Genomic DNA, 21,801 nt, shown 5'->3' on the forward strand with positions numbered 1-21,801 from the left:
TCAAGCCTCTTCTTAAAGACCCCCAGGGTAGGAGCCAGCACCACTTCCCTTGGAAGTTGGTTCCAGATCCTAGCCACCCTAACTGTGAAGGGTTCTGAATCAATTTGGAGAAATTAAAGGGTCCTTTGATTCAATTTGGATTCAGAGATTTGGCCACTGAATTGGGCTGAACCTCTGCTGAATCGAATCAGGGACCGAAGCAGATATATGTATATTTTCTTCATGAAGTGATATTCTTTTTCTTTCCTTCTTTAGATGGTATCACCATGTTCAGACCTTCCACATTCTACATCAACATCTTGACCCCTGTGGGAATACAGATTCAAGTACAAATGAAACCCATTATGCAGCTCTTCATAAGTCTAGATGACTCATACCATAATCGGACATCTGGTATGAAATTAATGTTCTTGCTGTATACCTTTATTGTAATGTGACTTACAGCTAGCTGTCCATCACCCTTCCTGTTCAAACTTTGACTTCAGTAAGTTCAGATACCTAGGCTTCTTAGAATAAAAATTAAAAGCTTGGCAAGATTGTCTAAACCCTTTATTCTGCTGAATTAAATAAATTGAATTTCACAGGCTGTGCCTACATGAGATGCCAACTGTACGTTTGTTACTTGCATAACCAAATACTAAATGGACTGCACAGTAATTGGCATTAATGCACAGTAGCATCCTGGCATGGATGCCTACTGATGCTTACTGTACAGTAGCTCATTATTATTGCACAGTAGTTCATTACTACAATGCAGTAGCATCGTATGATGGTTAATGCCCAGTGATGCTACTGAACAGTACTAATGAGCTACTGTGCAATAGTAATGATCTACTGTACAGTAAGCATCTCATGTAGATGTGGCCACAGAATCCAGTATGTGTTTGTTTTGGGGATTGTGAAGGAAGAATAGTTAAGGTACTGGAGAGGGAATATGGATGAGACTTTTTGTTCTTCCAATGGATTCTTGTCCTGGGACAACTCCTAATCTCTCTATGCCTATGTTCTTCACTTGTAAAATGAGATAATATTCTGTTTCTCCAACATCTTACCCTTTTCTTATATTGTAAAGTCTTCTGAGACAGGGACTTTCTTTATTGTGTGTATGTACTGTGGCTGATATAATGGGACCTCAGTCTCCACTGGGATCACTAGGTATTATAGATGATGATTATTAGACTTTAAAAACAAGATATCAGCAGCCTGGTGTGAATGTTAAAACTCCTACTCATAAAAGATGTTTGCTTTTTGAAGGGTATTGGAGAGCAAGTGTTGTTCTTGATTATTTGAAAATTGTTAATTAATTTATATTGTGTGGGTTTTTTTTCCTTACGCAAGGTCTTTGTGGCAATTTCAATAACATCCAGACTGATGATTTTCGAACAATTAGTGGAGTTGTGGAAAATTCAGCTTCAGCCTTTGGTAACTCATGGAAGACTATGGCCAGCTGTCCTGATATCAAAGACAGTATTAAAGACCCATGTGCTAATAGTGCAGATAAAGGTATTAGATTTATCACCAAATTACCAGCTTTAAGTGACTTTTGTATTTCAGGTAGCCTGACCTGCTAGAAATATTTCAACCAGTTTTTCCAGTAGCAAGATCTGTCTGTCCTTGAATCAGTGGCATAACAAGGACAGTTGGGATGCAGGGCAAACCCTGTGGGATGGGGGAGGAGCACTCACTTTCAACAGTGGGGGTAGGGGTGTGGGGTCAAGCAGTCTTACCCATGCTGAGGACTGCTTTTGGTGTTTCTGGCACTGGTATGCTACTGGGTGACAGACTCTGTGGTGGCCTCAGTTCCAGGGCCTCTTCTAACTTGATGTCTCGGGTGGGTGCCCCTCTTGCCTACCCTTAGTTATGCTACTGCTTGACAGCTATTAGGACACATTAGTTTCCACTAGAAGTAGATTTAACCTAAAGGAATTATTATTACTGATTTTAACTTCACTAGCTTTGTCTTTTAAGAAGATGCCCACAAAGAAAGAAAGATGTGGCACCTACCTAAACTGGCCATTGATGACTTTGAGAACATGTATTAAATTACAAGATGTTAAAGACTCAAGGGCAGACACAGTTGTACCTAGTAAGCACTCAAGTAGACTTAGATGCTTAATTGTGACCCTATTCCTCCTTGTTCAAGTCCCTGAAAAATAGTTAATGCAAAATGTAGATAGGTCTTCCTCTTCCTCGCTATTTTTTGTAACTTAGACTTGAGATTAAGATGTTATGTTACAAAAGTAGGTACATTTTCTATTTTTCAGGGACTCAAACCAAACAGAATAGGTAGAGTAGGATCTGGCCCTAAAGGTACATGGTTGTTAACCCTGGGTGCATCTACACATGTGCATTTACTATGCATTAACAGAAATTACTGCACGATGAGGACATGTGCATACCCGTACTGTGCAGTAAATATGGTGATTTATGCCAACTTGAGTGTAAATTTGATACCTGCATCATGTAGATATCATATTTATGGCCAATTAGTTACTGGGCAGTAATACATGTATGGATGCTTTACTCTGCAGTAACACCGTGTATGTGAACTGACTTAGGACTAACTTAGTTCCAAGTCAGGCCACAGTGTCAGTGTGCTTTAACACACGCATATGTAGATGCCAGCTTATTCCCGCTTACTGCACAGTGATTTACTGAGCAGTAAATTTAAACCAGCATAAATTCACATGTAGACACACTCACTGTGAGCCACATTTTCAGTTGGTTTACATTGGCATAGCTTAATTGATGTTAATGGAACCACACACAACAGGTCAGTCACTGAATATCTGGCCTTGTCAGCCCCTCCCTGAATACACAGCCAGAACTCCACAATCAATACTCTCTGAAGTCCTGTTTTTTTCATATGTGTCTGGACTGCAGGACCAAGCCTTTTAAAAGCTACTGTGTGGTGTGAAAACACCAGTACACTTCTGGTCTCTTGGCTAGTTTGTGGTTCTTTGAGTAATGTGACTGTTCACTTATTTCACTAAAAGTAATTAAATTAAATACTTAAAACAGGTTTTCACATCAGCTCTTCAAACCTAAACCCGAGTAACAATATTAGTAGTATATTAAAGCTATCATACTGGGGTATCTGTCTACTCTCTTCACCATGATTTCTGAACATCTACCATTTCCCTCTATGGTGACCTAAAATATTTTAAAATATCTTTGGTATAAGAATTTTTAGATATTTGTTAAAATCCTGCTAAGAAAATGAATGCAATTAAGGAGAAATAGAGAGCATAAGGTAATAGACATAACTATGAACAATTTATCCTACTCTTCTGTTTCAGAAAAGTTTGCAAAGCACTGGTGTACACTTCTGTCCAATACAAGCAGTGCGTTTGCTTCCTGTCATTCTGTTGTAGACCCCTCTTCATACGTCAAGGTGAGGCATTGCTTTAGAGGTGTGATCTACTCCAGTCCAACATTCAGTTTACCGTAAAAGTATTCCTATCAGAAAGGAATACTTTTATTCCACTATATTATAATAGCTATTTATTTAAATGCATGGATGTCAATGAGAAAGTAAAAAAAAAATGTTCATGAATACTCTGCAAGGTTTTAAGGTTCTTTTTTCCTGCAGACCTAGCAATAAATAAACTTAACAAGCCTTCCCAGAGGATCTGTAATGTCATCAGTGAAAAAGCTGTTGTATGAGCAAGGAAATAAATTTAAAAAACAAGTTTTACACATTATGTTAGAAACATACACTAGAACAGGGATAGGGAAAATGTGGTCCGTGGGCTGGATCTGCCCCACCAGACCATTTCATCTGGCCTGCAGGCACCCACTAATTAATTGTAACCAGCCCAGCCCACGTGCCTCACTCCCACCCTTATGCTTAAAAGAACCGAGTGCAGCCAGCATGCAGCTTCCAGGCAGGGCTGCTGCTGCCACTGCTACAGCTGCAGGAGGACCTGCTCAGCTTCCTTAGCATCCAGTGGCTCCTCCTCCTGTCTCTGCTGTACTGATTGCTTTGGGTGGCAGGCAAGGAAGCAGCAGGGGCAGGGGGAGCTGTAGCTGGGCTGGAGTGTGGGGCTGGGGCTGGCAGAAGTACAGAGCCTGCACCCAGGGAAGTGGTGGAAGCGCGGAGCCAGGCAGAGAGGGTGTGGGTATGAGGGAGAGTGTGAGTGTGAGGGAGAGTGCAGGGGTGAGGACTCCCCCATATACTTCCCCCCATGGTGCACAGCCCTTTCTACCAGCCGCAGCAGTAAGCAGTGGGTGCTCAGGGCTCTTGTGGCCCACACAGATGCTGCCACCCAGGAGCATGCAGCTTTGGCCAGTGCTGCACATGGTGGCAAGGAGCACAACCAGGCCGAGTTGCATCTGCCATGTAGGGCTCCCTGTGGCACACGTGCAGCTCCCAGCACTCATGTGATACTGTGGGAAGCCCCACATGATGAAGCTGCCTGCCCTCTGCCATGCAGGTCTTGGACTCTGCCAGGAAGCAGGGGGTGGAGTTCCCCTCCACTTCCAGTGGAGTCTGGCTCCATTGCATAGGGCTTCACCATGAGGAGCCCTGCACAACAGAGGTGGGCTGACCTGACTGTGCTCCTTGACACTATATGCAGCACTGGCCAGAGCTGCACACCACTGGGTAGCGGCACCTGCGTGGGCCATAAGCACCCCAAGTGCCTGCTACCTGCTGCTGCTGCCACTGGCAGGGGCTATGTGCCATGGGGTGAAGTGTTTGAGGGGCATCTCCACACCTCCACTCTCCCTCACACCCAACAAACCCCACACACCCACACCCTGCTTCCATAATCCCCCACATATACACCCCCAGCATACCCTTTTGCCCTCCCACACTGCCACACCCCCTCACAACCTCCCTCCCACATCCCCATAATCCAATGTACACACACTCCTACACCCAACCACACCTCACGCACCCCCAACACACAATATATGAGTGAGACCTTATTTTTGAATTATTATGCAATCATCTCTATATAGACTATGCAAACACAAATCATAACAAAAATATTTTTTGTAGTAAAATTAAAGTATGTTATAGTAGGTGTTTGACTTTTAGTGTATGATTTGGCGGGGGGGGCGGTTCTGGTTCCAAGATGGCAAACCCCCCCCCCCCAAAAGAAGTACTTCTGGGAGCAGGGGGAGGCACTTCGGGTGGCAAAGGTCAGGGGTTAGGGGCAGGACTTTTAGTCCCAAAATAGCAACGAGGGGTGGGGCACCTATCAGTGGGTAGTGCTACCCTTGCAGTCCTCAACAGCTCATCAAAACTCATTAAGTGGCCCTCTAGTGAAAATAATTGCTCACTTCTGCACTAGAGGCATATTGACATTCTTTGCCAGTATAGGTGTGCTGGATATACTTTGTAGATGCATTACCATCAAGGTTTCAAAGCATTCTTGTATTCTATAGAGGAAAAAATATAGTAAAAACAAGTTAACGGTGTCTTTTTAATTGATGCTATTAAACCCTGATAAAGCAAAATACTTTAAGTGTTTTTAACATCAAAGTACATGAGTAATAGAACTGATAATATAAATCACCAATGGTCTTGTGGGAAGTTCCAAAAAAGTATTTAAAAAAAATCCCACAACCATTTTCTGTTCTTTTGACCAAAATCCAAAATTGAAAAACAAATTTTCCAATTTTGTAAATTGTTTGTGGGGGACAGGGATGGAAAGAGATGTTTTTAGAATCATTTCATTTTGCAAACCATACTCAATTTCTTTTTTGAGACCAAAAACTTAGGAAAGTTACCTGAAATGGAGATATGGATTTATTTTATGTGGGTTTTTTGCTCCATTTAAAAAGGATCTTGTAAATTATCCTTCAAATATGCCAGAGCACTAACATTCCAATGCCAGCTACATGTAAAATAGGTTGCGTTGATCAAAACTCTAGATTCACCACACGATGGATATATTTGCTGTCCCTATTGATTTTATATGTGAGTTATGGCCCATTGTTGTTTCTACTGATGTCAGTGAGAGTCTTTCTTATTGATACCAGTGGGAGGAGGCATGGCCACTATATACAAATGTATAAGCACATTGCTTTCTGGCATCTGGTAGTAGTTTGGAAAGAATGTAAGGATATTACTACAGGTGACCTAACAGAACCATTTAATTCATTCAAGTGGTAGAGGCCCATCTCTTTTTTTGTCTCAACTAAGCAAATATATATTTTAACATAGGTAAGCAATAAGTGCTTTACCTTTAAAGTTGAAATTGAAGACCCAAAATAAAGTTATTTTATGCCCTGAAAATGCTTACAATGATAATTTTTTGGATTTATAGTATTGAGGATTAAGTGTCAATGACAGGAAAACATTCTGGAAAGTAATTAAACCAAAATGAATTAATTTTGAATATATAGATTTTTAAGCCCCTTCTGTTTCTACTGCTTAGATTTCCATTATAATTCTGGTTTCCTCTTCTGTTCCCTAGAACTGCATATATGATACCTGTAATGCTGAGAAGAGTGAAGAGGCAATGTGTGCTGTGTTTTCTACATACTTCAGAGATTGTGCTACAAGAGAAGTACCTCTGACAGGGTGGAGGGAGGGTATCTGTGGTATGTATAATATAAAAAACACATATATGTGCACTGGAGAGCAACTTCAGCAATGTTATGCTATTCTGTGCTTGCATACCAAGGGAATAAGTATCTTAGAAATAGGATAGGCACATTCCCTAGGTCAGGTCCTTTGTTACTTAGCAATGACACTACACTTGCTATTTTGAGGGTCCTAAGACCTGGCTCAGCCTTCTATGCTCTTTAGTCTTATCAAACAATCTCATTGCTATGTCCCTGGCCTGACCAGTAGCAATGGTTGGGAGATGAGGAAAGAAAGGAAGGAGTACCTGCATTGCAGTACCTCTCTTGTGGAGAGACGCATCATTCTTAGTCTTCCTTTCAGTTTGACATTACCTCAAATAATAGGGCTGTGCAAGGCTTTGGACCCTGCATCAGACCTAGAGAAGCTTCGGATGCTTCGGGGTCTGAAGCAGCACACCCAGGTTGAAGCGTTGCCTCATTTGGCTTTCCAAAGCAGTTCAGAGCTTCTGAAGCGCTTTGGAGCCACCTTGGAGTCGCCTCCAAGATCTGGTCATAGGGTATAATGGGGAAACAAAATATCTATCACTTTGTTGGTTTTTGTCCTATTTGGATGGAATTTTCAGGGATGGTAGACTCTACAGAGACCATGAGGTTTGCCAAGGTTCAAGATGATCTGTGCAGGGGTTTGGGGGGAAATGTACCCCAAATTCATGAAAGCAAAACTCCTGTCACATCAAGGTATTACAACATAGGAAGGTGAAAACTGCAGAAGTGGTAGCCTATGCTGAGTCCACAAAACCTGCCAAATTTCAAGAAGATCAGTGGAGGGGTTTTGGGGAGAAATGCACCCCAAATTCTTGAAAGCAGAACTCCTGTCATGTCTATGTGTTACAACATGGGGGGGGAGGGTCAAACTGCAGGAGTGGTAGCTCTTACTGAGGCCACAAAGCCTGCCAAGTTTCAAGAAGAGTGGTGCAGGGGCTTGGGGGGAACTGCCCCTCAAGCTGCAGACAAGCAAAACTTGTGCATTGGGTGACACTGTGTGTGTTAGGGCACAGCAGGGTGAAAGCTGCAGGGATGGTGGCCCCTGCTGAGGCCACAAGGCCTGCCAACTGTGGAGGAGATCGGTGCAGGAGGGTTCTGGGGCCCTGCACCCCATCTGCTGACAGGCAAAACTGGTGCCCTGGGTGCTTGTGCAACTGACTATCTCTGTCTTGGGGCAGGGAGTGGAGACACTACTGCAGGCCTGGCTGCTAAGCTCCTGTGTTACCAGTTACCAATCAACCATGGTTCACTCAGGGATCAGCTCAATACAAAGGACCTAGCTAATGTAGCCAGTTAATTGCCATCAATTAGCACCTACAAAAACAGACTAAGGAGAGGAAAGAATCAATACAGACAATCAACTGCCCCAAGGCAGAGACAGTCAGTCCCACAAGCACCCATGGCATGAGTTTTTCCCGTCAGCAGCTAGGGGTGCAGGGCCCCAGAACCCCCGTGCATCCATCTCAACAGCTGGCAGGTGTCGTGGCAGCCGGGGACACCATCTCTGCAGCTTTCACCCTGCTGTGCCTTAACACACACGGGGTCACCCATGGCATGAGTTTTGCTTCTCAGCTTGAGGTGCAGTTCCACCCAAACCCCTGCACCACTCTTCTTGAAACTTGGCAGGCTTTGTGGCCTCAGTAGGAGCTACCATGCCTGCAGTTTTCACTCACCTGTGGTGTAACATACAGCTGTGACATGAGTTTGGCTTTCAAGAATGTTGGGTACAGTTACCCCCAAGCCCCTGTACTGATCTTTTTCAAACTTGGCAGGTTTCATGCTCTCAGCAGAGGCTACCATCCCTGCAAGTTTCATCCACTTTAGACAAAAAACAACAACGTTATAGATATTTCATTGATTCCCCCATTATACCCTATGGCCAGATCTCCGAGGTGGCTCTTAAGCTTTGGAGCTGCTTTGCCCGGATCGAGGTGGAAATCTGGTCTGGATTTCCAGATCAGATCCGTGGCATCCAAAGCAGCTGGATCTAAAGCCAGATCGGATCACTGTGACTCCCACAGGCCTATCAAATAGTAGTAGTAGTAGTTTATCTGCAGCTTTCACCAACATAATATAATAAAATGAACAATAAAATTATATATACAAAAATTAAATACCATTTATATTATTCATAATTTGTGCTAAAAGCATACAATAAGATAATGTATTTTACCAGTTTACACAAAATTAAAACAGAACATGATGTATAATGATCTAAAAGAAGAGGTAAAATGGAGCAATGAATGATAGAACAGGAAATTGTATTTTATCTTGGCCCTTATTCTTGTGCAAGTAGCACAAATACACTTAGGGATTATTAGACAGGCTCTGAAGTGTGAGAAAGAAACCAAATTGTCTTTTTCCTCATTTGCCTATTTAATGGAGAGATCTATTTCCCTCTTATTTCTTCAAAGAACATAGAAGACCACATATAATGATTTAGTCATCAATCTCATTCTTTAAGAGTATATTGTATCTGAATATGGACTCTGACATCACCTGCCCATGACAACTGCAGATATCATTAGTGTAAATCTCAATCTAGTGATGCCTATTGTTGCTTGTAGTTTTGTATTACAGACCGATAGGTTTGTGGGCCAACAGGATGTTTTATTGACTTTAAGAAAGGGTAAGTTTGATTCAGTCTCACTGTCAGAATATCTTGTCTGCATTCTGTCATCCTTCATTCTTAAATATATGCCTTGTTTTAAATACAGGAGAAATATCAGATCAGTTACTCTCAGTATGTTTCTGAGGCCATTTATATGGAAAAGAATGTAGATGTTCTTTAGCCAACCAAACCATAGTTTTTTGACAGAGGACAGGCATCTAAAATGCACTTCTTGGGGTATTTGGTTTGTGTAAAAGATCTGACTTTCATACAGGAATTTAAGGTTGTTAATTGGACTAAAATATTCACATTTATCAGTCCAGTTTTAGAGCTCATGATCCCCACTTCTGCAGAATTAGGTAAAGATAAAAGCTACCTTAAAAAGTAATTAGAAATCTTTTCAATTTTTGGGTGGACCATGAGGTCAACACCCCAGAATGCTGCTTTATACAATAAAATGCAATCTGCGTTGTATCTATAGACCCTTCAGGTGTTTATAGATATGCTCTAGGAGGCCGAGGGAGGGGGCGGGGCAGTGCTTTAACTGGAACAGCTATCAGAACTGTGTTATTTAAAAGTGCCCAGAGTGTCATGTGTATCAGTGTTCCCACACTGAAAAGTGGCAGCAGGGTACTTTGAAATGAAGCTCATAAAATGAGCTTCAGTTTAAAGCAGTCTGCCACCATTTTTCAGTGTGGGGATGCTGATACACATGATACTGGAATCTGCTGGAGTGTGGTAATTACTTGGGCTATGTGAAGCGTCAGTTCCTGATTCGACTCAGTGGAGATTTGGCCCAATTTGGTGGCTGAATCTCCAGATCCAAGTAGAATCAGGAGGCCCTTTAATTTCTCCAAATTGAATCAGAACCCTTGGAATCATTTTGGAAAGATTTGCAAAGATTTGGCAATTTGGACATAGACACAGCTTTAAATGTTTTTTCTACAAACCTCAAGGTAGCAGGCAGCTCATGAATGTTGCAGTTCTGGGGTGGATGGAGCATCCCACAGGAGTATGGGGTGCTCCACGGCATACTTAGTAGCAGAAGCCTTCTGGTCCACTTCCAGGTCTGCTAGGGAGTGCGTGCCCCCCCCCGCCCCATGTCCCACCTGGCTTGGCAATTGGTGTCTCCTGGGTCTGGGGGGGGCACCCAGGGTCCCCCCAAGGCTGATTGCTGAGCTGGGGGGGAACAGGGGGCCCCTCCAGTGCACTCCCCGGCTGACCTGGAAGTGGACCGGAAGTAATTCGGGGTTTGCCACCAAGCACACAAGGGGTCTCCTGGGCTCGTGTGGGACACTCTATCTGTCTCAGCATTGAAGAGTTCACGAGCTGCACCTAGTACCTTGAGGTATGTAAAAAAAACATTTAAAGCTGTGTTTATGGCCGTATTGCAGATGCTCCAAATCGGCATCAAATCTTCAGATCTGGATTTGGCCAAATCAAATAGAAGACAGTGATCCAAATCAACGAATTAAATCATTGTCCCCAATTTGGGCCTAGTAATTACCACCCTCTAGCATACTCAATTAATTGATTCTGCTCTGACACACTTCAATTACAGCACATCGGAGCGGCCTCATTTCATATGTGTAGGAGCCTTTTGTACTTCCAGACCTGGTCTTCTGCCAGTCTTATTGTAAAAAGATAAAACTCCACCCAAAGCTTGTTTTGCTCTAACATTCACATTTTCAGTGTGCTTATTCCAGCTCAGATTTTTGCTAAAATATATTCCAAGTATTTAAAGGAAGACACCACTTCTTGTTTCTTTTCCTGTGAACACCCATCCGGTTTCATTCTTTCATTTCCAAAGCCCATTACTTTGGTTTTAGCTGTATTAATTTCTGAGCTATTTCAGGTGCAACACTATTGAAAGGCATCTAGTAATCTTTGAAGACCTATTTGGGATTGTGACAGAATTAATGCATCATCTGCATAAAGCAAGAGAGATATAGTCTTTTGGAAGTACTAAGTATGGTGCAGTAACAGCCCGTACTGCACTGTGCTGGTGACCCACAGTTATTTTTAGCCACTACACTGCTGTAGCAATGCACTATAGCAGCATCATGGTTTGTGCCTATCAATGCTATGTCGCTGTAGCATGTTGCTATGGCAACATAGTGTCATGTGTAGACATGTCCTGTTAGAACCTGTTTTAAATCATTCAAAAGTAAACTGAAAAGTGGCAGAACCAGTAAACATCCTTGCAATACATCTGCCTTAGTTGGGAAATAGGGCACCACCAATCCCGCAATGCACCCTTGATGCTCTGTTTGAATGGAAGGTGACAATTAATTGTAAAAGAGCTTTGTCTATTGACATTATTGCCAGCTTCTTCCATAATTTTAATAGGTCTATGGACTCAAAGGCTCCCTTAAGATCTATAAACGTAACATACAAGTGATTACGTCTTTTAACGTATTTAGATGCCAAGTAATACAATGCCAAGCAATGGTCCATGCAGGAATAGCCTTCTCTAAAAACAGCCTGCCTTTCATCCAAAATATTTTTTCAGAGCTCCATACCCAAAGGTAAAAAAGTAAATGTGTCCTGACTATTTTGGCAGGAATACACATAAGGCTAATTGGGCATTAAGATGTAGGAGCTCTCTTATTACCATTTAAAAAAATTAGGACTATTATATTTAAATTCCAATACTTTGGATAAATGCTTTCTAAATTAATTATATTACATTTTTTGGTCAAAACTGGCCTTTCCATTTCTCAGTAAGGATATATAGGATCTTACATCATGAGGTTCAGAGGTGAGATAATGATCTTACTTCTGAAACGGAACTTGTAGCTTAACAGATAAAATTTCCTTCAAAAAGAAGCTACAATTAACTTCACTGTCTCAGTTAAGTTGTTAAACTTATCTTTAAAGAGCAAGACCAATGTATCTCCAGGGATAGATGCCTCAGGAAATACATTTTTTCCCCTTCTGTTATAATCTGCTAAAAGCATTGATATTTTCCCCCCTGCAGCTAGTAGTTCCTCCCATTGGTTCATTTGATATTGTTTCCTTTGCTTATCTATTGATTTTTTGCAGTCTGTTTTAATCATCTTGATCCACTGAAAGCTAATGCAGTCAGTCATTTTTAGACTTATATTCCTCCAAGTCACCTCTAAAGTCATCTTTAGTTTGAGAACATTTTTCATCAAACCAGAGTTTGTGCCCCCAACAGTGCTTATTCTCAGCAAAGGTAGTCTCTTTTATAAGGGCAGTTTCCAACAGTTGAACAACTGCTTCACATCATGTAATTGCTTCTCAGGGTTCTTGACTCTGAGAATATGATATAAGTGGTCTGACAGAGTATCTTGGAAGAAGGCAACACATTTATCTCATAACTTATTATTCCATTGAATTCTGTTTTTAATGACTATTTCCAATTTGGGGGCTAGTTGCACAGGTTTGAGGAGGAGCTCCCCGTAAAATTGTAATGGAATTTTTAGTAAGAGGAGGAACTGATCACTTTCTACCCACAGTAGAACTGTTAATGATTTATAATTATACTACATCTGTGGTTCTATTAATATATAACCTATCACACTTGCTCCATTAGCCATAACAAAGGTGAATATCCCAGTATGTCTTTGCCATTTTATCCATTAAGCATTCTCTTCAGCAATGAATATTAGGAGGCATCATCCTCCTTCATTAGTTTCTTATCACATAAGATTGCAGGGGGGGATTTCCCATATTCCAAAGACTAAAACAACAAAATAATGAGATGGCATAAAATAAGCTAAAAGTTATATAAAAGTTCTCAACTCTTAAAACATATCAAATAAAAAAGTACATGCACTTCAGACTTACAGAGTGGTCAGTGACCTTCAGCTGCCACCTCTAGGGCAACAGCATTTTATGTAGGGGGAAGGTCCAGCTCACCCAGGTACGGAAGGTTTTACTGACAAAGACACTGCTGGGCTCCTGCCTGCAGCTCCATACCCCTCAATTCAAATAGTAGGAACCACTTGCCTCTCATTGTAACCTCTTGGGTTATTCTTCTGTATACTTCATGCTCCTTGTAAAGATTTGAAGATGGCTGTTGTCAATGGTATGTTCAGTTTGTCCAGCTTTTTACTTTCTCACTGGGACAACTCAACCCTTTTAGACATTGTGTTTAGCCTTTTGGTGCACTCAAGGGAGCCTAAGACTTTGTTTCTAGGATGTTTCTAGGGATGTTTCTCAGGGGGTCCTTCAAGAATTTCTCACGTGGTCTCTCCATTGTCCTCAGGAAATCAAGCATCTACACAGAGTTTCTTTGGCAGCTGAAATCATTACGTTTCACACCTGCTGAGTGCTATTTTTTTTTCAAATTTCTCTTAACTGAAGAAGGATGTATCAGAAGTATCTGGGGCCTGATCTAGAAAACAGATTTGTAGATATTATCCATAACAAATTTCTATCTAGTCATCTACTCCATCCCCTGCTACGTCAGGATTATGCCTGACTATAGTTTACAATGTTTTGTCTCGTTCATTTTTAAATACTTTAAGTGAGTAGGCTCCCCACCCTCCACCTGTGAGCAGATGAGATTTCATTGTAATGGAAAAGTGGGCATTTGCATTTATCAAAGTTCAGAAAGATACTTCAGGAGCAGGAATGGTGCTTAAGGGCTGCAGGTCACAAGACCATTTCCATCTTTGTTTCATTTATCTTGCAAAGATGTCTCCGATTGTCCTGAAACGATGGTGTACAGTTATTCTGTGAAGTTCTGTAACTACTCCTGCCGCTCGCTGAGTGAGCTTGATCAACTCTGTAGTGTCAAGAGCATTCCTATGGAGGGCTGTGGTTGCCCTGAGGGGACTTATCTAAATGCAGATGAGCAATGTGTGCTTCCGGAGAACTGTCCATGCTACTATAAAGGCCAAATCATTGAAGTGGAGAAATCCTTCCAAGAGGACGAAATGATGTGGTATGTTGATTCTGATGAGGTATTGATTGCGTCATAGCGGCACTGAAATGTTATACACACTGTTGTTTGTGCAAGTAATACTTGCTGAATAAATTTGTATCATACAAGGGAACAATGGTATTTTTTTCCATGGGAAAATACTGGTGCAGGCTTCAGTACCAATGAATGGAGCAGCACTTCAGAGCAGTGGCATAACTAAGATTGGGCATCCGGGACAACCTCCTGGGCACCAGCTTGGAAGGGGCTGGAAAATTAACAGATGCCACTGCAGCTGCATAATTGTGCTGCCAACAAGGCAGGAGCTGCAATTCACCACTGCTTCCATGAATCACAGCTGTCCCAGGCACCTAGCTGCCTTGTTACTCCTCTGCGTTGGATGTAAAGCCAGGTACTGCAGCAGTGGACAAGAGGTTTCTAAAAAAGAAGGTGGGAACCACACATCAATACCAGGAGTGAGAAGGAAGAGTAATAGCTGTAGGCAGAAGTGAAGAGTGTGGAGGTATTAAGAGGTACTAAGAGAAAGGAGGTAATAAGAGGTCAAAAAGGAGGGAAGATGAGCTAGCTGAGTTGAAAAAGTAGAGTTAGTAGGCACATGGAAAAAGGGAATCATTAATGAGGTACAGAAAAAGCAAGGATAAATAGTAGGGGTGAAAATGGATATGGCAAGGGCTTTATGGTCTCAGATGTCTTACTCATAGGGCATGAATAGACCTCATACATGGGCTCATATATGCCCTTAATGAGCCTTAAAAATGGCTAACGTGCCTTAAATCAGCACATGTAGATGTGCCTGTATACTATTAGACTTTATTGATAGACCCCTTTCAACATACAGTTTTGAAATAAAGATCAGAAATAAAATTTTATTGTGGAAAAAAATGTCATTTTTGTCACAGTGTCCCTTTTCGGTGTAAAAAACTCAACAGAAACATTTTATTTCTTCCAAAAAGGAAGATTGTAAGTCAAAAACAGTTTTGGGGGAGCACAAACTTCAGTTTTGAAAGGCAGACATTTGAGAAATTCTAACACATGGTAAAAATAAAATGTTTTAAATTTCAAGTGAAAAATAATGGGCATTTTCAACCAATTGAGTGCATCACTGGATTATAACAATTTGCTCTTTATATAATCCCCTTTATTCAAGGATCTCAAAGTACTTTGAAAACATTAATTTTGTATCCCAGTACCCTTGACTCATTTTACAGATAAGGAGAAGGATTAAATGAATTGAACTGAATTGCTTAATGATGCACAAGTCAGTGGAAGTAGAAAGGACAGAGCATAAGTCTTGTGTCTCTTACTTCCCCCACCTTCTCTCTGTGGTGACAATTCTGTTTCGGAACATGGGAGACTTTATGACCCCTTCATGCTGGTGTGACAACTTTAGACAACTTTTGCTTTCTAATACAAATGTGCAAAGAACTGATGTGTTTCTTATTTTATGAAATATCTTTAGCAAATGCATTCAAGGAAGATTAGACTGCATTGGAAAAACCATGATAGACAAAGGTGAGATTTTAATAAAGTCAGGAATTAAGATGTCTTTTAAAAGTTATTTATTTTCAAAATATTTGTCCCTTTTTAATATTGTATCCACATCCTGGTTCTCCCTGAAATGTGTGAGTTAGAGGTTGAAAGCATAGTGGCTTTTTGGATACTTTTTCTTTGTAAAGTATTTCCAAACTTGTTGAACTTAAAAAAAAAAAGCATATATCCCAAACCTCATAAGATGAAAAAGGTGCTTTTTTCCTCCCCTATGCATTCAGCTTTTTAAGAATGAATCCTTCAGAAATGAAAGTATGGTTCATTTGGATAATGACTTTCTTCATGATGCTCTTAGCCTCACATACGTACTCATCTAGAATTTCTGATGTGCCTCACACAATGTTGTATTTCTTTGTTTCCCCCAAGAAGGATGTGTGTTCCAATATCACAAATAATTCAATTCTGACAGCATAGAAAGACATGTTCTTTTGTGGGAATTCTTTATTTCATGAAAGAATAAGGGGTCCCATGCTTACCTGTGCTGCACGAGTCTGCTTCATCCCTGTTAGAGACATAATGGATGAGCAAGGTTCATGGGTAGAGACGTATGTGTTGGTGGGAAAAGGAGGGGCAACTGCTATTGCTCTGTTGTTACATCTGCTAGGCTGCAGATTCCTTCTATATCTTGTGCTACATTAAGGCTAGGAAAAACACAAATATGGACAGAACCAAGGCAGTAAATAGTAGATATTAAAAGGGAAAGCCCACACTATAACAAGTGGATCCAGAGTTACAACATTATTCCTCTACAGGATTTTCAGATTATCCCCCACACATCCTTTTCAACTAGTTTACCTTTTAAAAAATTTCAAAGCCATTTTCAGCTCAGATTTACAGCAAGATTTTTCAGTGTAAGAAGGGGCAGCTGGAGCCACTGTTGGCAAACTTTCTTGGGGGAAGTAGGAAAAGTTTACTCTGTACATTTTATAATTTAAAGAAAAAGAAAAATATTTAGTAAATTCAATGACAAGGGCGGTGCTTTCAAAAACAAAAAACATCTGTTAGTTTCTCCTTTAGAATCTCATCTAATAGCTCAAGACTCTATGAAAGAAAATCCCAGAAATACAGCTCATATGCTCCATAATGTACTTGAAATGTCTGGTGTGGAAAACATTATGAGATGACATCCGTATGAGCTTCATCAGCTGACCCTTCTGTTCTGGCTTTTCCCCTCTTGTAGAGTGCCCTCCTCCTATGTACTACTTCGACTGCACTTTCGCTGGGCCAGGGACCATTGGATCTGAATGCCAGAAAAGTTGTAAGACACAGGACATGCAGTGTGTAAGGGGTTAAATTCATAGTAGCTAAAAGATGCATGACTAACACTATTCTGCATGTACAATTGTTCTTAACAAATGCCAATGGCAGTGCATTACATTGTTTGCAAACAACCTATATTCAGTTATTAACCACAGCTATAACTATCCACTTTTTCATAATGCTTGTCATGATTCATTTTAATGGTTTGCAGCAATCTGACTTGTTGAAATTTTTTGAAAAAAATTTGCTTTCCTACATGCATAAAATAAATCAGTCCACAGAAACTATAGATCTGTAATATCTATGGCTTCCAAAAAAATATAATGGGCCTGATTTGTAGATTGTCTTTGGCTTAACTTCAGGTTTGCAGCTATAGTTTTGCACCCATGCCCAACTGTCTGTGATTTTTCTTCCTCCTACCTGGTTAACTAATATACCACACTGCATTATTTTTTCATGTTCACAGTATGTCACAGAATGTGTCTCTGGCTGCATATGTCCTGATGGGCTTGTATCTGATGGCAAAGGGGGCTGTATTGCTGAAGACCAGTGTCCATGTGTCCATGGAGGAAGTTTCCATAAACCAGGGGAAACCATCATAATCGGCTGTAATACATGGTATAGTATTCCACAGAGTCTTGTATTATCACTCACTGTGTCAGAAGGTGGTGGCTAGTAAAATGGCTGTTAAAAACAGCAGGGCAAATAATCCAAAAACAAAATAAAAATCAAATGCTCAGCCCCCCGCCCCCACTTCCTCAAAGGTATATGTACGGATGCAGAGTGCATTTTAATATTAGCCCAGGATCGTAATGTTGGCTCCCTTTCAGCACCCGCTTTTTCCCCACATTATATCAATTCATTTGCATATATAGGGACAAAAGGTGCTAGCTACTCTTCATATTATTTTTGGCCTCCTCTGTAAATTGTTCATGTACCTATACATGAAACACTCAAATCCCTGCCTGGTTGAGAGCTAGATTACAGCCAGTTATTTTATGAGTAGTAAAAGTGAAATTGCCAGATGCTTCTCTCCTAATTCAATATCTGTGTGCAGATAGTAGCCAGGGATGCATCTAAGTCTTCACCTACATGTGTGGACTGCTTTCTGCTACACTTGATGTGGGCTCTGTGCAGCCTAAACTGGATGGGAAGTAAGTAGGATTGGGCTTCCTGTTCCATAGTTACAACAGCACTAGTAGGCTATGGGAGAAGTCCTGCTATATTGTGGCTGTCTCTGCACTCTTCAGCAGTGTCCCCAGTTTGAACCTACCTGTTTGATGTAGCTGAGCCTTATAAGAAGAGTTAAACAGTAGGGCTGAATTTGAGGAAATCTGATGTTCTCAGGAAATAGCTGCATTTCTGAAGTTGTTGCTGAAGTTTATGTAACACCTGCTGCCTATGGCTGAGGAAACTGGGTGAATGTCTTTGAGGAAGCACCTTATATAAAATGTAAAAAAGTCAAATTTGTGCCTCAGTAATACAATTGATAGGAAAGACCGCAACTTAGCTTACCAGTCTAAAACTGGGAATTTGAAGAGTGTATGTTTTCTCTAACCAAGTGAAACCAGCTGAAATAAATTAATCATAAACTCTGAATTATTTAATATCTTCCTTGATTTATGTAAGACCATCCATCATGGAAAAATTGTCATCCTTTACATTTTATCTTTTAGCACATGTAACAACAGGCAATGGAACTGTACGGGCAATATCTGCCATGGAGTATGCACAGTGTATGGAAATGGACATTACTGGACTTTTGATGAAGAGAAGTATAATTTCATGGGCGACTGTGATTATATACTAGCTCAGGTATCAAGTTTTTATTGCCATTCTGACTCCTGCTGGTTTTCACAGGCTCAAGTCGCAGTGTTGCTCTGAAGTGCTTAGAAGTCTATCCTATATAAGGCAAGAGACACTAAGAAAAGATTCTACCCCTCCACCTCTTCATGGCTGTAGAAGAGCCCAGGCCTCAGCAGAAGTAGTGAAATGTCCTCTGAAAAAGAATGACAGTCAGTGTTTAAAAGCCCCACAAGCAGTGTTCAGCTCCCTGAGGGTTGCCTCCAGGATATCATGTAATAAGATTCTGAGTGGAGGACATGACTTCACAGTCCTCTGCCATGTGGCTTCATTAGTCTGTTGCTTAAGGTATAGTTGGGATATTATAGCTGTAGGATCCACTACAGTCTTAGACCTGGAGCAGGAGCTGAAGGGCAGGAGCTTCCTTTCCAGGAAGAGACCCAGAACAGTTGGGCAGAATTCTGAGCAGAGAACAATGCAGAGGTATCTCTCAGTGGCCTAACTGAGGGGGGATGACAGAGGCAGCTGCCCTGGGTGACAACTTGGTGTGTGTGGGAGGAAGGGGGGAGGGGTGTAAAATAGCTGCTACTGGTGACTGCCTTTTTGCATTCAGGAACTCGAAGTCATCACTTCTGCTTTGCCCCAGTTGCCCAGCCATGTTCCTGCACTGCTGGTATCTCTACAAGAACATTATACCTAACAGTTAAATACTGGGGCCCAGCCTTACAAGTTTTTGCTAGGACTGTCAAACTAACTGAAAAAAAATCCTGTTTCAGAAGAGATAATGAGGAAATCAGGGCACCCTTTGTCCTGTGGTGTTTGGAAGAAAAATGATGGTGCCAGACTCTGTTTATAATTGAGTGTATAAATTATATAATTTATATCTCAATTGTGTGGCTGTGACAGGGGGCACTCTCCCAGGCCTGGTCACAGTACCGGCCCACCCACCTGTCTAGGGCAGTCTGCCTGGTCTCTCCTGCCATGCCTTTGTTGTAAGGTAAACTGGTGTTACAATGTAAGCAGGAGGCTGCCCATTCAAGATCTCAATGCCTAGTGGTTTACACATGACTCCAACTTTCCCTTATTGTGTCCTAAGCCTCGCAGATGTCATCCTTGAGTTGCTGTTTGCTCCAGCTTGAGGCTGAGCCAAATTCAGCCCTTTGCTCAGCCTTATGCATTCATCCTATCATTCCACCCCAATGGACCTCATTCACACCACCTGTTCTCACTGAGCCTCTAGCACTTCACACACTCTCACTGGGCCTCTTACTTGCTGCTCCAAACAAGGCCACATTTGACCTGCCTTTTTCCCTTGGGTGGCTCCTGTAGGCCATCAGGCTTGCCTACTCACACTCCTTAGACTGAACCAGGGCCAGTCTTTGGGCCTCTCCTGCGAGCCTCATCTAAGCATTGACCAGCCAATTCACCTTGCCCTGGGCAGAGTTCTGACCCAAGCCCCTCGTCGGGTAACTCCTCATTTGTACCCTCTAATTAGGACCAATTACTTGCCCTCTTGGCTACAGGCCCACTGTGGCTTCAGGCATCGGAAGACTTACCTGGACCTAACTGCCCCCTTCCTGGGGCCTCAACACTCCACCCCTTCACGAGGGTAACTACTCTACCTTCGCTCACTGGGGCCCACACTCCGCCCCTATGATGGGGCCTTGGGGTATTATACCCCCATGGGCTCAGGTGCCTCTCTCGTAGGTGGGCCTGGCCCCACCATGCTCTGGGGTCTTACACCCCAGTGGGCTCAGGTGCCTCTGTCTAGGCATGCCTGACTCTCCTTCCCTCTGGTATGAATGACCCACTGGATGGTGGGGGCTGGGGTTTTAAGATGCTCCTACCTGCCTTTCATTGGGGAAGTAACTGGTCTGGCATTTTTGGGGAACTGTCCCACCATGGACAGCCCCACTAGACCACCCTTCCCCTGCAGGTTGTAGTTTTCGGTCTTACCCAGGACAAAGCAGACATATCCTCCCAGGTCTAGTTCCCTCATTAGGGCACCTGGCTGATGTACTTGGGCTCTTTTTCTCATTGGGCCCAGCTCTCACTCTGACCCCATTCTGATCTTATAACATTCTGCATGCTGGCTGACCCTTGCCCTCTTTGGCTGTGATATCCCCCACGTCGAAGGGACCTTCAGCCCTTGCAGGCTCTGGCCCAACCTCCAGGTCAGTTGGGGTGCCAGATAGCTCACAGTGGCCCTGGCCTGCCCCTCACATTGGGTTTAATGGCCCTTTGGCCCTGGCCCTCTTGCATTGAGCAGTGTGAGGGATCAGAGACTCAACTTAGCCACTGCTGACACCCATAGCCCAGAGGGGGGTCCCCCTTCGGTCCCACCAGAGAGCCTTCTTCTACTCCTGGGCTTCCTTGGATTCCTTGTAGGCCCACAAGCTGTTAGCCACATGCCTAGGCTGGGCCTTGTTCTAACTAAGCTGAAATCTTCTTCCTGGCTCTCAGGACCCCACTCATCTATAGGAAACTCTTGCCATCCATGTCAAGGTTTTTTATGAGCAGCAGCTCAGCCAGATTTCATAGATTTCATAGACATTAGGGCTGAAAGGGACCTCAGGAGATCATTGAGTCCAGCCCCCTGCCCAAAGGGCAGGAAGTCAGCTGGGGTCATAGGATCCCAGCAAGATAAGCATCCAATTCTTCCTTATGTCCAGCCTGAAACGGTCTTGCAGGAGTTTGTGACCGTTCGACCTCGTCATCCCTTGGGGCGCTCTGGTGAACAAGCGTTTCCCCAGATCCTGGTGGTCACCCCTGATAAACTTATTGGTGGCCATCAGATCACCCCTGAGCCTACGCTTTTCCAGGCTAAAGAATGCACGCCAGCATTTTGGTCGCTTTACTAGCCGCAGCATCGCATTGCAGGCTCATGTTCATCTTGTGGTCAATGATGACCCCCAAGTGATGACTAGATGAACTGCTCAGGTCCCTTCCAACCCGACCAACCATGAAACTTTGAGTTTCAGCAAGCCATTGAGGCCATGTGACAGGCAGGTCAGGGCAGATTAATTTTCTAAATTTTTGAAGGGCCCCGCGGGCCAGATAGAACATCCTGGCATGCCGCATC

General features: G+C 42.5%; 1 protein-coding gene across 1 annotated transcript in view; it reads left to right on the forward strand.

Moving 5' to 3' along the window:
* The window catches only part of LOC109320743 (mucin-5B-like), an 86,696-nt gene that overhangs the window by 26,348 nt on the left and 38,547 nt on the right, over positions 1–21,801 (forward strand). Inside the window, exons 12-20 of the mRNA XM_019551001.1 lie at positions 256–393; positions 1,339–1,503; positions 3,300–3,394; positions 6,429–6,555; positions 13,862–14,111; positions 15,568–15,620; positions 16,837–16,937; positions 17,383–17,534; positions 18,593–18,731. Coding sequence (XP_019406546.1) covers positions 256–393; positions 1,339–1,503; positions 3,300–3,394; positions 6,429–6,555; positions 13,862–14,111; positions 15,568–15,620; positions 16,837–16,937; positions 17,383–17,534; positions 18,593–18,731 — 1,220 coding nt within the window. The remainder of the gene's footprint in view (positions 1–255; positions 394–1,338; positions 1,504–3,299; positions 3,395–6,428; positions 6,556–13,861; positions 14,112–15,567; positions 15,621–16,836; positions 16,938–17,382; positions 17,535–18,592; positions 18,732–21,801) is intronic.

Source organism: Crocodylus porosus, unplaced genomic scaffold, assembly GCF_001723895.1.
Source record: "Crocodylus porosus isolate Cpor-Errol unplaced genomic scaffold, CroPor_comp1, whole genome shotgun sequence".
Classification (NCBI taxonomy): domain Eukaryota; kingdom Metazoa; phylum Chordata; order Crocodylia; family Crocodylidae; genus Crocodylus; species Crocodylus porosus.